This window comes from Danio aesculapii, chromosome 21 (genome assembly GCF_903798145.1).
Source record: "Danio aesculapii chromosome 21, fDanAes4.1, whole genome shotgun sequence".
Classification (NCBI taxonomy): Eukaryota; Metazoa; Chordata; class Actinopteri; order Cypriniformes; family Danionidae; genus Danio; species Danio aesculapii.
This window is the reverse complement of record NC_079455.1, coordinates 1,095,324-1,112,823: the sequence shown is the minus strand read 5'-3', so window position 1 is coordinate 1,112,823 and position 17,500 is coordinate 1,095,324. Positions and strand designations below refer to the sequence as shown.

At 36.9% G+C, this 17,500-nt stretch overlaps 1 protein-coding gene across 1 annotated transcript in view; it reads right to left on the bottom strand.

Moving 5' to 3' along the window:
* kif4 (kinesin family member 4) overlaps positions 1–16,019 on the bottom strand; it is a 35,131-nt gene extending 19,112 nt beyond the window's left edge. Inside the window, exons 1-15 of the mRNA XM_056446661.1 lie at positions 15,795–16,019; positions 14,499–14,622; positions 14,299–14,413; positions 13,313–13,503; positions 11,851–11,940; positions 10,581–10,747; positions 10,210–10,304; positions 8,098–8,217; positions 7,192–7,367; positions 6,806–6,867; positions 6,016–6,148; positions 3,473–3,531; positions 3,289–3,394; positions 1,332–1,439; positions 256–456 (exon numbers count right to left, since the gene is read on the bottom strand). Of these exons, the coding sequence (XP_056302636.1) occupies positions 256–456; positions 1,332–1,439; positions 3,289–3,394; positions 3,473–3,531; positions 6,016–6,148; positions 6,806–6,867; positions 7,192–7,367; positions 8,098–8,217; positions 10,210–10,304; positions 10,581–10,747; positions 11,851–11,940; positions 13,313–13,503; positions 14,299–14,413; positions 14,499–14,621 (1,746 nt within the window). The 5' untranslated portion in view covers position 14,622; positions 15,795–16,019. The remainder of the gene's footprint in view (positions 1–255; positions 457–1,331; positions 1,440–3,288; positions 3,395–3,472; positions 3,532–6,015; positions 6,149–6,805; positions 6,868–7,191; positions 7,368–8,097; positions 8,218–10,209; positions 10,305–10,580; positions 10,748–11,850; positions 11,941–13,312; positions 13,504–14,298; positions 14,414–14,498; positions 14,623–15,794) is intronic.
* Between the last annotated feature and the right edge of the window lie 1,481 nt (positions 16,020–17,500).

The following is a 17,500-nucleotide window of genomic DNA, read 5'->3' as shown; positions in this document are numbered from 1 at the left end:
AATAAGCTAAATAGGACCGTAGTGTATGTGTGGGTGTGAATGCAAGAGTGTATGTGTGTTTCCCAGTGATGTGTTGCGGCTGGAAGGGCATCGACTGCGTAAAACGTGCTGGATAAGTTGGCGGTTCGTTCATGGTGGCCCCAGATTAATAAAGAGACTCAGTCGATAAGAAAGTGAATGAATAAATGAATGTTCAAGTGTTCCCTTTAGTTTTTTTGAGCAGTATATATTGCACAGCTCTAGATGGGGACTTACCTGGTACTGTGTTTGCATGGGCTCCAAATGGCTGTCATTCTGACACATCTTCTTGACAAAAGCCTCTTTCAGAGCCAACACTTTATTGAGCTCAATCAGCTCTTTTGACATCTGAGCCTGCCGCAGTGCATGCTGGGCCGTGTATGCTTCAGGAGAGTCTTTAGCTTCAGGAACAGCACCGTCCTGTCCTGGACAGATGTCCTAAAATGGGATAAATTGGAATAAAAATAATAAGACATGACAAGTCCATCTTCAAAAGTTGTAAATAATAGCAAATCATATAAAAATACATAAATAAAAATATTACGAATATTTTTTGTTTTCACTTTAATTTGTTGGGGTCTTTTGATCAGGATCTATTATGACCCTCTTTATAAGATGTAAAATATGTCTCTGCTGTCTCCAGAGTGTATGCGTTTCAGTTTGAGCTGAAAACAGCACACACACTGTCCTCTAGCTCTCTGAAACTGACCCTTCTAGGCTTTGCCTGAATCCTAATTGTGGCGCTTTGGTGACTGTCGCTTTAAATGCAAATGAGATTGAGCTCTTTTCAGAAGAGGGCGGAGCTACAAACGCCTGTGGGTCAGCATAGCGACAGCTGTAAAACAGCAGTGTGTGTGCGTGTGTGCTTCATGCTTCTGTCAGTCTATCTAAAACTCCACATCTATAATCCTCTTAGTCTATGCTGACATTATCTTCAGCAGCTCAAACACTCTAATTACTAATGGACAGACGGCTGCTTCTCACTCAGGGCTGCTGTTTATGCTAATGAAGGAGAGATGGGCACCAGTGGGCGGGGCTTTCCCCCTCTGATGACACGTACAAAGGGAGAATGTCAATCAAAGTGTTTCTGCAGACTGATTTGATCGAGTCTGATTATAAACAATACAAATTAATTCATGTTGACCATTAGAGGCTGGAGATATTCACACACTGTTACCACTTAAACCCTGTATAAAAGGGATTTTTCAAATTATGAAGCAATTTCTCAAAAGCATAATTTACAAGTCACACAATTTACAATCCCCAATATCATGCAGCATTAACCATAAATATCAATGCAAACAGACACGTACAGCCTGTGCTCCGGCAGCAGACGGGGAACAGTGCGCAGCCGCCTCCAGAGATGAAGCATTGCCTGATGTGATGGCATCAATGGTGGCAGCAATCCCGGCACTCTCCCTCTGTTGGACAATCAGGGTTAAAAAAATACTGCAAACTCAACAAGACAACATTCTTCACAATAAGGTGAATGTCAAACAATCCACCATTTGATTTAAAATATAGATTTTATGTAGCCTGAACAAAAATAATTAAATCATTTAACTGTACAATGCCAACACAAAGGGGCAGCAGCAGCCGTGTTTCCCTTTCTATCTATCTATCCATATATATATTATTATATTTATCCATCTACATATTTATCCATCTATCATCTTTATATCTATATATCTATATATCTATATATCTATATATCTATATATCTATATATCTATATATCTATCTATATATCTATATATCTATCTATATATCTATCTATATATATATATATATATATATATATATATATATATATATATATATATATATATATATATATATATATATATCTATATATATATATATCTATCTATCTATCTATATCTATCTATCTATCTATCTCTATCTATATCTATCTATCTATCTATCTATCTATATATATATCCATATATATATCCATCTATATTTCAACCTATATATCATCTACATATATCTATCATTTATATATCTATCTATTTTTCATATATTGATCTATATATCTAGCCATCGATTTTCTACCCATCTACCTATATTTCTACCCATATCATATATCTATCCACCAATATATCTGTTCATCTATATTTTCATATGTATCCATCGATTTATCTACCCATCTATATTTCCATATCCATCCATCTATATTCCTACCTATCATCTCTATGTCTATAGATGTATCCATTTACATATCTATCTATCCATCCATCCATCTATCTATCAATAGATGTATCCATTTACATATCTATCCATCCATCCATCTATAGATGTATCCATTTAAATCCATCCATCCATCTATAGATGTATCCATCTAAACCCATCCATCCATCTATCTATAGATGTATCCATCTAAACTCATCCATCCATCCATGTATAGATGTATCCATTTAAATCCATCCATCCATCAATAGATGTATCCATTTATATCTATCCATCATCCATCTATAGATGTATCCATTTAAATCCATCCATCCATCCATCCATCCATCCATCTATAGATGTATCCATCTAAACCCATCCATCCATCTATCTATAGATGTATCCATCTAAACTCATCCATCCATCCATGTATAGATGTATCCATTTAAATCCATCCATCCATCTATAGATGTATCCATCTAAACCCATCCATCCATCTATCTATAGATGTATCCATCTAAACCCATCCATCCATCTATCTATAGATGTATCCATCTAAACTCATCCATCCATCCATGTATAGATGTATCCATTTAAATCCATCCATCTATCTATAGATGTATCCATTTATATCTATATATATCCATCCATCTCTATATCTATATATATCCATTTATATCTATCCATCCATCCACCTATCCATCTACATATCTACCCATTTGAATTTCTATTCATCTAGATCCATCCATCTACTTTATATCTAACCATCAATCCCTTGCTCTATATATCAATAGACAGGTATATAAATAGATTTATTTTAATATATATATATATATATATATATTTAATAACAATGAAGAAAAAATTAACTAAAATGACCAAAATTAAAAGTTGTAGTTTGTCTTCATTTGTGACTTCGTTCATTCATAATGTTTGTTTTAATTATTAGTTATTTTCGTTTGTTTTCTTTCTTCGTTTTGTTGTAATTATTTTATATTCTGGGAACCCCTCAAAAACCCAATATGTTATAAGGTGTTAATGATCATTTAAAAAACCTACTGCTCCAGCAAATGTTTTGTGAACAGATCTCAGGTGTTTTACCTGCAGTTCTAGGATGATCTGCTGGAGGTTCTGGATCACCTCCACGTTCTCCTTCAGCTCCTGATCCTCCAGAGTCTCCACCAGCCTCTGCAAGTCCACTTTACACCTGCATCACACACATCTACGATTAAAGATTCTGTTCAGATTTTCCCACAGATTCTTCACCTTATCGGCTGATACCCACGCTGCATGCTGCCTCAGCTCATCCAGTTTACTTTGCAGTTTCTCATTGGTCTGCTCCATCTAAATAATTAAAATGACAGTAATTAGGTGACGAACCAAATAAACAACACTGAATCCAGGATCAACATGCCAATGGTGGCCATTCACTCTTAAATTATGAGGTATTACGTCAATGGCAGGGAAAGAGACAACACTACCCGGACATTGTTGAGTTATGGCAGTTCATGTTTTAGGTGTAATACGGCAAGGGATCTAATTCATTTAATTCTTATTCAGACTAAAAAACAGTATCAAGCTGCAAACATTTAGTCTTAAAAACACTATGAATGACTGAAAACCTCAGCAGATCTGGACTCTCATCGGCTGTTGTCATTTTCCCCAGTAGTGTTTATTTTCAGCTTTGGGCTCCAGCCAACAGCAGAACAGCAACTACTGGGGAGGTGGTGCTAAAGATGCTAAGGTCTCATCTGACTGGTCATATTTAGATAACAGTTGCATTTAATAAATGTCATTTATCACATGTATGCAATACATACATCGCATATACTATTAGTGCGATAATTTTGCAATATATTGTGCGGCCCTAGTATGTGCATGAGTGCATTATTTACCACACAGCTTGAAAAGGCAATACTTTGTCAGTGTAAATGTTGTGCAATTTTTGAAGATTACTGCTATTAGCTATTACTGCTAGCTAGGGATGATCCAATTGATCCACCGGAGATCAATATCGCCCAATAAGCATGTCACAACTCGATTGGTACTCGCTGATCTGGCCGATCTCATGAACCGATCGCAAGTGTCTGTTTACAAGTTTACAAGCAGAGGAAGATGCACGTGCATGCCTGGGTTATGCAGCAGCAGCTCTACAGCACATGAGCATCGTTTCCTAATTGCATTGTTAGTGGTTGATCACACGAAAGGTGCTTTTTGGGTTGTGAGGAACTTTTTTGAATGCGCCCTGTGCACCTCGCGTTTTAAACGCCTGCAGTGCTTCGCGCTTTTGCAGTTGAGAAAAAAAAAGTCAGCTCTGAGTGGAAAAAGCGTGTTACATTAGTTACGTCGGTTTCATTCTATCAAATGAAAGCAGAGGAGAGATTTTGTTGAGACGACTGCTGAGACTTTTGAAGATGGAGGAGATTTGTGGTTGCTGTTTTGAGTTATCTGGTGCTGTATAAATCACAAATCTTGAATTTCCCAATATTATTCAGGGCTTGAAATTGCAACCTGAAATTTTATCTATGCGACCTCAAAATATATCTCAGGTTATTTTTCAGAGCTACAGCCGTTAAATGTAAAGGTCTGGATACGAGAGAATGAAAACAACACTGACAGATTCAGTTTTAAAAACCAGCTAAAGTTACTAATAACGGCACATCTGATCAGTGATCATGTGGAGAATGTCAATACAGCATTTACACTTTTCCAAGAGCGGATAAAAGACTTCTAGTGGTTTAAGTCCGCTATGAAAATGACTGAAGACATTCACCGTAAACCTGGCGGGACAGAGTTTTCAGGTAACAGTGTTTGCCACTGAATTTACACATTAAGCACGAGATGTTCTAACGTTATTTAATGCTTCATTTAATTATCACGATGCTGTCACCGCGTTCACCATCGCTAATGCATTCGCACCATGCATTCACCGAGATAAAACTAATATTGCAACTCATGAAAAGACCGTTACTGCTATTAAGATGACGTCTGCAAATAATAAGTTATAAGTCAATATCATGTGTGCAATATCAGACAGCACCCGTGAGAACAGCACAGTTATTATTGTTAATTCAGTTCATCTCATTCACGTCAAGTTTGCAGGGCCGGTGAGCGCATGCAGATTTTTGTTCATTTGTTAGTTGTCAGAGTGTTAATATATAATAGAATCTGTTAATATAAAACGTGTAGTAACGGTGCTCATAATTTTTGGTGGGTGCGACTAACTTTTGTCTGGTGCGGCTAAATTATCGAAGTTATGAGCACCAGTGCTACCAAGAAAAAAGGTTAATTTCAAGCCTTGTTATTAAATAGAAAAATTATACCAATATCAATCACAACACTCGCGCACAACACACAGCTGATTCAGTTATCTAGCGACATAAAAAGCCCAGCGTGCTTCTTTTTTTCTTGTCAGGAAAATAGGCAGTGTGGTGCACCTTGTTTTTGTAACGTATAGGTGCGTTCAGTGTGATCGGCCCCTTACTAATTTCTTACCTTTTTTTCTATCTGTATTATCTAGCATTTTTGGTAAAGCTGCTTCAGACCATTTCATGTATGCAACATCCTTAAATTTATTCTCTTAGGTAAGGTAAGATCTCATACATAGAGAGAAAATGTGCTTATGCAATGGCAAAGTTATAATGCTTGAGGCATCAGAATCAGTACTCAGTATCAGCTGCAAAAGTCCTGATCGGACATCCCTACCTTTTTATACCTGTAAACTGCTGGACATAAGCATTACATATTACCGTAATTTGCTGCTCTGTGCTGAGGAGAAGCCAACATCCTTAAACTACACAGATGTTGTCCTAAACAAATAAAATGTACCATGAGCATCCTTTCAAACATGGCGGCCGTCTGTCCCACCGCCTCGCTCAGCTCTCGGCTCAGTTTGCTGTTCTGATCTTGCAGACTGCGGTTCTGCTCCAGGACCTTCGACACGTTCTCCGCTGGCTCAGACCTGCAGAACAAACCAGACATGAGCTGATCAGAGCAACTGCTTTGAAACGTAATCACTTCCTTTAAAGATTAAAAGGCATGTGTTAAAGCAGGCGGAAACACTAAGGTTGTATTAGTTTGTGTTTAAGAAAATGAACAAACAATGAACAATAGATTTACTACAGTATTTATTCATGCTTGTTTATGGTATTACTGGAACAAAAGTCATTCATTGTTTGTTCAGGTAAACTCACATTGCATTGACTTATATTAACAATTTAGATTTTAATCATGCATTAAGAAACGGTGAACTATGATTAATAAATGCCGTATCAGAAGAGCTCAGAGGAGGGCCAAACATTGTGAGTTTCAGTTTATATGATACGAGTTATATGGTGCATCTTCAAGTGCTTATCATAACATATTGTTTTCCTATTTCTAAGGAGTCCGTTATTGTCATTACATCACGTTCATAATATCACATCACGTGGATCTCTCTCTGTGCTTTTTTAAAACCGATTACTGAGTGCTGCGTTTCAGGTTTTTAGAAGCAAAGATGCATTTGGCGTGAATAAGTCCTAAGACAGTACATTAAAAGAGACAATTTCTTTATTTTAAATGATACCCTAATCAAGCCATTCCTAAAAGCTACTGCTAAATGTAAATCCTCAGACCATACCCGCTCAGCACAGGAGCCACACCACCACGAGCATGAAGGAGCATCACCTGCAGCTCTTGAACCTGTGCATAAGAGGAAAATGCATATAAAATAGGATCAACTCATTATGATAAAGAAATGCTTGTATAAAAGTGGTTTGTTCTGGAGACCATCCAAAACTAATATTGCTGAAGGGGGCTAATAATATTGAGCTTAAAATGGCTTTAAAAACTTTTTATTCTAGCCGAAATAAAACAAATAAGACTTACAGAAGAAAAAATATTATAGGAAATACTGTGAAAAATTCCTGAATCTGTTCAACATCATTTGGGAAATATTAGGAAAGAAAATATTCTCAAGAGCGTGAATAATTTTGACCAACTGTAAACTCCCAGTAGTTGGCGTACCTGCTGTTTGAGTCTCTTCATCTCTGCTGCTCGTGGGTCAACATTGAGGACCGGCTTGTTCTTGATTTTTCGTGCACGGTCGGCATAACGCAGCGTGTTGATGGTCTCCTCGATGTTAGAGTCTGCTGGACTCACACACGCGATCATCAAGGTGTGGCTGTTTCCTCCGAGAGAGTCTGTGAAAAGGGTTAAGCAATTTGAGGAAAGATTCTAAAACAATGTCTGGATATTAAGCAATAACAGCTATTATTATTATTCCTAAAAAAATACTTTTTAAAGAAATATATAGATGAATAGAGGTGATTATAAAAAAAATTTAAAGGAGAAATATATTAAAGAATCTAACTAAGCATCTGAAAATCCATGTAGCGAACTTGTGTGTGTGTGTGTGTGTGTGTTGTTTCAAATAAGCAACCATTCATGCGTGTTGTGTTTTACATTCATTTATTCTTCATTTAATTATTTTATATAATTATCAATATATAATTTTATTAATTATTACTTAAATGCATATTATTGATTAGTATTAATCATTTCATTATGGTCTTATATTTTATTATTACCATTTTCCTATAATTATTGCTATAATATTCGATATTATTATTATTATCTTATGACTGTGGATTCAAGCGACACTCGTTCTCATGAGCAAGAGATAAGAGAACGTCTCCATTTCAAGGTCTGCATCATCACTGGCTAATGTAGTGAAGCAGTAAATTCCCATTGCTGTTGCTTGTTATATTCTGGTTATATTCACACACTGCTGACACACAACTGTGTTTAAAGCCCTTATAAAAGTGATTTTTGGATGATAGGTCCCCTTTAAGTCTTAATTTTTCGTAAATTTGCTATATGGTGTATTGAAAATGATTTAATCGACAATGGTTAGCTCTGAATGAATCTTACCCTGTAAGAGTCGTGTTAATTTGGAGTCCCTGTACGGCACAAAGCTGCCCTTCTTGCTTTCATCCCCCAGAGCGCTGATCACATTCCCCAGAGACAGCAGACCACGGTTGATGCTGATTCCTGCAACAAATGACAAGAACGTGTCGAAGAACCACATACTCCAAAAGCTAAAACACACAGACGTCACTTTAATATTAAACTAAAATAACTAAATCAACAGTTCAAATGTCAGCACTCATGAACAACATCTTTCGTTCAACTGATCTTGCTTGTCTTTTTCCCCTTTTCAGTTTTCTATTGGTTGATTTGGTGACGTCAGGATTTTAAAACAGACCGAAGCAGACTTCTCGCTCATTCCTCCACACCACCACAGTTTCTGACGACTTTATTGTTGTGTTCTCCTTTATACTTTCATCAGACACCCACATGAAAATATACTATAGTAATTTATAGTAAATACTACAGTGTTTTTTTTAACCATATTGACACCTCCAATAGAGATAGAGATGTTAAGCAATTACCTAAAATTTTGCTAGAATTGGTTATGTATGGGTGATACATAATGCATCATCAAAAATGAATGAGGTTATGTGCATGTGTTGTGCGAGAAGTTGATATGCTTTAAGATGTTATATCAGTAGAGTTTTCAAAAGCGTGTATGAAAATATAGTTACTTTGATATCTATATTGCTTATACTATTATCACAGACATGTGATTAATAACATTCGTTTTATGCATTGCTTGTTTATCCATACTTGCACAATTTAAAAACATGGTCTTTAAAAAAATATTTACATTTGATGAAACAAATCAGAAATGGCTCTTTGCTTAAAAAAAAAAAAAAAAAAAAAAAAAAAGGTTCCCGACCCCTGCTCTAGAGAAACGTTATATTGTAAGAAATATCTTTATTGTAATACTCAAGATCACATCTTTTTCCAGCATTGTGCAGCGCTGGCCTGAAATACACTTTTGTTGAGAGACGTAGCAAATCAGTAGTGGCATAAAATGCATAATCAGACGAGGGTCCATGTAATATGGATTTATTAATCATTCTTACTGTTCAATGAACATGAACTATCAGTTTATTAAAGATGCAAACCCCTCACTGCTCCTTCAGCAAACCTCCTAATACCTGCAGCACGAGGACTTCATGAGCGTCAAAAGCGCTGGATCTGTTCAGCAAAAAAATGCACTGCATCCCCCCCAAAAAAACCATATAACTAAACCAATCTCCATTGTGCTGAACTAGAGCGCTTGTCTTCTGTTAAACTGAACAGTTGCGTCATCGATGACGTAACCATGCTCCAGCTCGGAAGGTAAAGATACAGTGTGAGTGCAGGCCTTCGGGGGAGAGGGGACAAGTGCATGGTTTCCGCTACATTCGTTCTTCCATGGTGGGGCGCCACGCCAAGATTCATACCGCCACGGCTACATTACAGCTTCTCATTCAAAACATTCAATTGTTTTTTAATAGCGGGTGATAATCGCACCAAAACGTATTAAAAGTTAAGTGAATTATAACAGCGCAAACTTTCTTGTAACCTTAGTAGTGCTGTGCGTCATTTGTTTAACCCTTTAAGGTTACGTGTTGACTGACTGACTGTTGCTTGATGTAAAGACCAGCAAACACGACGTATAGCCGTTTTACTTTATTTCAGGACGCATTAATACCGGAGGCATTCATAAATATTCCTAGCAAATCTAATAAATGCTAGACGCATACTTGAATACATACATAAACGCACTAAATCACGCCTCAGCAGTGTTTATTTGAGAGCGCACAAGAAGATCTGCGTGCTCTTAAAGCGGTTTTTATCTGAGGGGCGTGCAAGTTGTGCACGAGCAGAAAAAAATAATAAATTCAGCGCGCAAGCAAAGAGATCTGCATGTGTAGGCTATTACATAAATGCGATCTCGACCTCTAATACTGTGCTCACGACATTTGTCATTGAAATAACACCACAGGTAGTTGGTTGATCGGTGTAAAAAAGGCCTGCCGCCACAGCTGGAAAAAATCCTGGAGGAAACACTGAAGTGTGCTTCGGCACGGTGCAAAGCAACTGTACCTATTAGGAGTACACCTTTAATTAATGCGTTTTGATGGCACTTACCCTCTTTCAGTCGATCTCCCTCTGCTTTGGTCTTTTTTTGTCTCTCGGATCCAGCAAGATCCACCAAGTGCAGTTTGGAGACCATGACATCCGTCCTTCACAAACAACACATTTCTCAGATGAGATAGACTTTCAGGTCTGCATAAATTTGACCTTTTTTTTCTCATGAGTAAAACGAATGAAGATCTTCCTTATAAACCCAAACATTCAGCGTGTGATGAGGATCAGCTTGTTCCTTCATGCTGAATAGATTTGAGGATTAAAGGTAAACTGATCTGCTTTATATTACAGGTTTAGTGAAGAACGAAATAGTGTATACAGAATACTCAGACAACAGAAAGGGTTAACAGTGTGTTGTTGAGTTCACATACTTGTCTCCGTTGCGCCGCTGCTCCAGTGATATAGTAAAGATGGCGTGCGAGCGGGACGAGGCCGCGTTCATGGCTGTTGAGCCTACTGTTCTTGCAGAGTTCCCCAGCTCAAGACAACACACCATCTCATGAGCGTTCAACACGTCCCTCTCTGTTAGTCCTACAATCTAAACCATCAAGACAAAAAAACAAACATGAGCACAAGTTTGAGAGGTTATCACACTTATGCAGAAACAACTGCTCAAATTACTCAACTCTAAAATGTAAATGCTAAACTGTAGAGCTGTACTTACTTGCACTATACACCATGTACTTACACACTCAACAGCATGGTATATGAATGAGGTGTCATCCCAGATGGAACGCTAATAGGTTTTTACTAAGCGGAAATTTCAACCGCTTCCCAGATGACGTTTGACGGTTGCCAAATTAGTGAAATAAATGACCAAAACGCCAAATAATATAACCACATTCACCATCAGGAGGCGCTATGATCACTCTCGTAGGAGAATACTGCTTTCACCGTCCAAAATAAATAGTTATCCAACATGAGCGCCCGAAAGCTCCACCCCTTCCATTAATTGAGCAAAGCAGCGTCTGTTGAGTGTGTGAAATGTCCATTACATATTTCATTTTAAAGCTGCGGTCACACTTGACTTTTCTTCCCATAGACTTCCATTCATACGCACGCGAATGCGTCAGACCGGAAACGCAGGGTCATGCGTCAAGTTTCGCATGTTGCTGCGGTGCAAAGTTCAAGCTTGGTGAACTCTGACCTGCGAAATCGCATCACTTGACTGCGTGAGACCAATCGAGGATCAAAACACGACCTCCCTGGACAGAAATTTAAAACATGGAGCAATCGCTGGCTTTTTAAATTGTCTAATCATCTTGTTTAATCCCGCCCCTTTTCACAGCGCCGTACGACAGAATTTCGCACACACAAAGCCCAGTGCTTAACAGTTGAATGAGTGCTTCATTCGGGTAATTAAAGCACACTTTAATTAGGACACACTACTGACACTATTTATACTATAGAATTGCGCAGAATAGTGCATACGTGTGCGATTTGGGACGCACCTTAGGACTGCATTTACTAAATCTGCATTTTCTTTTTCTGCGATAAGTGATTGGAGTCATTTATCAAGAGATTATAAATTGCACCAAGTTTCAAATGTTTGCATGCATATCAAAACCAATGCTAATATATAAACAAACATACCCTTACAGTAATTATTGACCCACATTTAATTTAGTCAATAGAAATCACCTTGATGCCATCTTTAGGATCCTCTCTGATGCTGATCACAGGTTTGTCCTTTGATGTGCACAGCAGGTCCAGTATCTCTTCATTGTAAATCTAAGATAAAAACGATAGGTAGCATCACCCTTGAGTTACACAAAAACAATGAAGATTTGTAATGTCTTTTATATTTAATGCCATGTCAGCAACCAAGGCTATTTTTTTATGGCAAGAACATTTCAGTGATAAATATACTATTTAAAAACAACAAATGAATACATAACTTAAGATTTTTAGTGTTAATACATTATAAAAATTCTAAAACACTGTTAAAATTTCCTTAAGAGAGTTAATTTCACAAAAAAAAGCCTTCTGAATCATTAAAAGCAGGTCTGTCCAGTAAAATGTGTTTTACAGTATGAGAGAATTGTGCAGTACAAACATTGAGTGGGGTCTTCACCTTTGAGCAGAAAACCATGGGTTAATCTTGTATGTCCGATATGATCTGGTAAAAATCACGTGATCACATCTAGTCTTAAAATGTCTTAACTCGGAGATATCAGGTTGAATTTCATATAATTTATTATTTTCCAATGCATCCCACTCCTCTTGCCACTTATTTAAAATGTAAACGTTGATAAAAGGTCTCATCTCTGAAGGGGAATTTAGAATAAAGAAGATAAAAGTTTATTTAAGCCTTGTTTATTGTTCAAATGGACTCCCCTATAGTTATATTGGTGCTGTTTTTGCATCATTGACTACTATTAAAATCACATTTTTTGATTGCGAGGCCATGACAGCATATAACCATGCATTCTTGATTGGTGGTTTTGCCTTTTGGGAAGAAGTGTAATTGTTATTGTCGATCATTGGTTGGCAGCATTAACCCTTTAGATAGACCTGTGTAAAAAGGTTTGGCTTTTATATGGAGTAAAACGGCAAATTACAGTGTGTGTGGAGAAATACACTCACTAGGTTTACTGTGTTCTGAGAGGCTTATTTTGATTTACTCAGACATATAAAGATGTGCAAAAAGGGTCTCTCTCACTCTCTCTAAAAACACACACTATACTCTTTATAACTCGATATAAAAGCCAGAAACTAAGCTTTTTTTTGCACTGCAACTGATGATCAACGGCAAAAATGACAAATTGTTTCTCTTCCGAACAGGGAAAACCAACAACAATCAAGAGTGCATGATTATATGCTGCCATGGCTCTGCATCTCATTATAATGGAAGTCATTGGACAAAAACAGCCCCTAACATAATGAAAGTAGTGTAAATCTGCCCAAAGCTCGTTGAGTTTTTGAAAAACTCCAAACCATTTTCCCAAAATGAGTGTCAAAATAAGATGTCACCAAAATCATCCCATTTGCTGAAACACAGAGAAAGTTGTGAGCAAATTAAGACTCAAAATCTGCCCAGAGAGAGTGGATGAAAACATCCCAACAGCACACAAAGACTTAAGTCAAACACAGAAATCGATACCTCGAGGTAAGATACAGCTAGCACAAATTCACAGTCTGTGCGTTTAGCTTTCTCCTGGAAGATTCGTCGTATCACTCGAGGGATTACCCCGACTGTGGGCTCGTTCTCCTGTTCGGACGTGTATGTGCCGCCCATAGAGAACGTCTTGCCTGACCCCGTCTGCCCATAGGCCAGAACAGTGGCGTGATAACCTGTGAGTGCAAGCAATGAACATATCCATTACATACTGCTGTTACACCCCTTATACAACATGTAAAATAAGGCCCATTTTTAACCCCTTCCCCTTGGCCCTTAAAGTGTGAAGGGCTTCAAATTTACCCCTATGAAGTGGGCCAGTACTACAACTCCCGCATACTTTATATGTCGTCGCGAGCTCTTCATATAGGATTGATCATATGAGACCTGCTGTAGTTATTCCAGTTTTATTGGTATTTAGCTTCAGGAAATCACTGAAGGCGAGGATATTAGGTTATTATAGTGATATTCTGTGGCAATAAGCTCATAACTGTACTGTGCATTTACACAGTGGCCATATTCATCTATGTAAACACACGAACACAATATTAACATTATAGCAGACACTGTAGAAAGCTCATTCCCAGCCACTAGACTTTTCTGACAGGATATTTGAGTGTCATCAAGTGACAGATGTGAAAGTGTGTGGGACTACTATACAGTAGTTAATATTATGGATTTTAGAAAGCCAAATTTATTTAAAAGGTATGTTTATATGTTGTCAAAATTCTTAAAAATGGCTAAAAAAAGTTTTAGTACTCCTTGGTTTCTAGTGTGGTCCTGGAAAATTTCCATTTCAATGGATATCTAGCGCTTCCCCTTAGTCCTACGCCTTCAAGCTAAAGAGAATTGGGACATCCCAAACCCTTCCCCTGAATGCGCAAAAGCAAGGAAAGGGCTAAGGGGTAGAATTAGGTTTGGGCCAAAGTCTTTGTTGTCTCCAGAATTGGTCCTGGGACTGCTTTACAAACCTTTAAAAAGTCCAGATAATAAAGGAGACACAGCAGTGTTGAAAACTTCCTCCTGTTCTGTTGTGGGGTCAAACACATAATCAAAGGTGAACGCCTTGTCGTTGCCAACAATCACCTGAAATGTGAGTAAAAAAAGACTATTAATATTTTACAGCATGACATGGCGCACACGTGTAAAAGGAATGACCTGACACACAGACCTGAGGTTCACTGGGTACAAAATTAAGGCAGCACTGGCATCCCTCATTGATCTCTTTGGGCACCAGGGGTCTGCATCTCAACGCAACCCTCACGGGAATGGCCTTCTCGTCCTCCTTGGTCATTCTGAAAAAGCACATGATGTTGAATTACAAATTACAATCACATATCGTCTAACAAAGTCAGTTTGCACAGACCAAAAGAGTTTTGCAGGTCTCACCAAGTCAAATTTCAGACCCATTTACAACCATTATGAATTAAATGTCAAACGTATACAGGGCTAAACGCTAGGGATTTATTGTTATAGGCTAGTAGAAAAGATTTTACTTGCTTCAACAACAACAAAAAAAAATACAAATTTTGATTTTCCTAGCCAAATTATAAATAATATGTTAAAGCAAACTGCTCTGTGTCAGCTGTTATGGATCTCGAGGGGAAAAGTGGATGAAACGTTATTTTTTTTACACAAAATCGACAACAAATGTATTTTAGCAAATAAAAATATAATAAAATTTGACACCTAATATGCATGTATGACCAAAACTCTTCAAGCAGGAACTCTAAATGTGGGATGACAGTTAAGGTGTTCAATTGATTGCACTTTACCTTACTTAAACTGTATAGCCTCAGAATTACAAATGCAACGTTATATTATATCTAAACTCTTTCTAATATCTAAATGTATGTCTTGAAAATTCATAACTTCGGCCAAGTTCAGACTTTTACTTAATATTATTTCAGGAAAGTATTTTTGCTAAATCTAAATAGTGAAATCATTACCAGGCAATGCCTGTCAAAGTAACAATACAACTTTGTTGACGTGGTAAACAATATAGACACCGTGTAAAGTTGTGCTCAATATAGTACTTCACAATAATTAATCTATTAACCTTTTAAATCCTTTTTAGTATTTTATTGAACGCCAAAGTTCAAATGTATTTATATATAAAACCAACGTTAACTAAAACACACTAGCCTTATGAAACTAACGTTAGTATAGCAGATAGCTCACTAATAGCCGTTCACAGCAACTAACAGAAAAGTTAGGCAAGATTTAACTACTTTTGTCCAATATTGTGTGTTTTAAACCGATTTAAAGTAAATAACTTGATTAAAGAAACACAATAAAACGGGCCTAAAGCCTGACTGCACTTTTATCCGTCAACATCAAATACACTTTCTAAGTTAACGTCACGTGTATATAAAGACTACACTCGAGCTAAACATCGGAAAACTAACAAAAAAAGAGATAAAGAGCTTTGATAACTGATATTATTGTGAACTCATCTTATCCTCACCTTCCGCTCTGCGTCAGCTGCTATGGAGCTCGAGGAGAAAAGCGCATTAAACGTTATTTTTACACAATATCGACGACAGATCCAAGCTACACGACATAAATCATAATCCTAGTCGCTCTCGCATGGAAATGTTATATCATACAGACACAAATAGACACCGACAGGAGTCTATCCAGATAGATAAATCCGGGAATAGCGTTTTTTTTCTGAGTCTGAGAAAAGATCCTGCCCGCCACTTTCAAATAAGCAGCTCCACCTCTAGCGTCATGACGCCATCACGCAAATACACGTTTGACCTCACAGATCGAGTCGACAGACCTTTTTTATTAAACTAAAAGATTTTATAAACACAAGACTTTTTTAATATTCTCAAGCAGAAATTTAAAAGTGACATAAATGTGAAATTTCTACTGAAAACGGATTAATGCTATATTTTAATGATTTCTCTTTATATTATAGACATAGACATGTTGTTTTGGGTTTTTACCAAGGAATAGCACTAAGCAAAAGTTAGTAATATATATATATAACATGAAACGTGTAAATGCATAAAAATATTTAATGCAAGTTATAAACCTGTTACGTTAATAACATAACCGTAAACATATTCGTAAACCTGGTAGGTTCTGTTAATTATTCTGAATTTTTACAAGATGTAAATATACTAAATGTACTGTAAACCCCATTTTACGCATCTTCAAACAAGAGCTGGAACTGTTAAAACTTAAAAATGGTGCTTTATTTACAGTTATAATCCTCATTAATTCCTAGAAAAAGTAATCTCTGTATGGTTTGTACAGATTATATTTTTTAGTTTGATTTGTACATGCAGTAACTGTTTTGCTGTTATTGCAATAAAATAGGCAAAGGCAAATTTCAGTTTAGGTAGAAATGACAAAGTCTTTATATAAAAAAGTAACTTTAAAAAAGTTACCTCTTTATTCTCCTGCAGTGTCATGCTGATTTGCATGCATTTTTAATCTTTTAAATTAATTAACAAGTTTTGCAGTTCAACATTTTAAGATTTTAAATCAAATATTGATATACAATATATTTATTTGATCAATTTCATACAGATAAAGTCTCTCATTTATTTTGGACTTGTCAAAATACAGAACAACTTTGGGAAAATGTTAGTTCATTTATTAATGATAATATCCAGCAAGACGAATCTGTTATTTTAAAGATAATATTAACTGATCTTATGACTTTATCTCTTCTTAAAGGAAAGCTTGTATTGTTATAAATGCAGTTCATTTCTTTGTAAATATAATTCATTCTCTTATTTTCTTTATCGCCTTAGTCCCTTTATTAATCTTGGGTCGCCACGGCGGAATGAACCGCCAACTTATCCAGCATATCTTTTACGCAGCGGGTGCCCTTCCAGCTGCAACCCATCACTGGGAAACACCCATACACACTCATACACTACGGACAATTTTAGCTTACCCAATTCCCCTATAGCGCATGTGTTTGGACTGTGGGGGAAACCGGAGCACCCAGAGGAAATCCACGCAGACACGAGGAGAACATGCAAACTCCACACAGAAACGCCAACTGACCCAGCTGAGGCTCGAACCAACAATCTTCTTGCTTTGAGGCCACAGCACTTCTTCAGTTCATATATAAACTATATAAACTAATTATATATAATGCATGTTGTTGTGTATTACTTACAAATACTGTTTAAATGTCAACGCTGTATT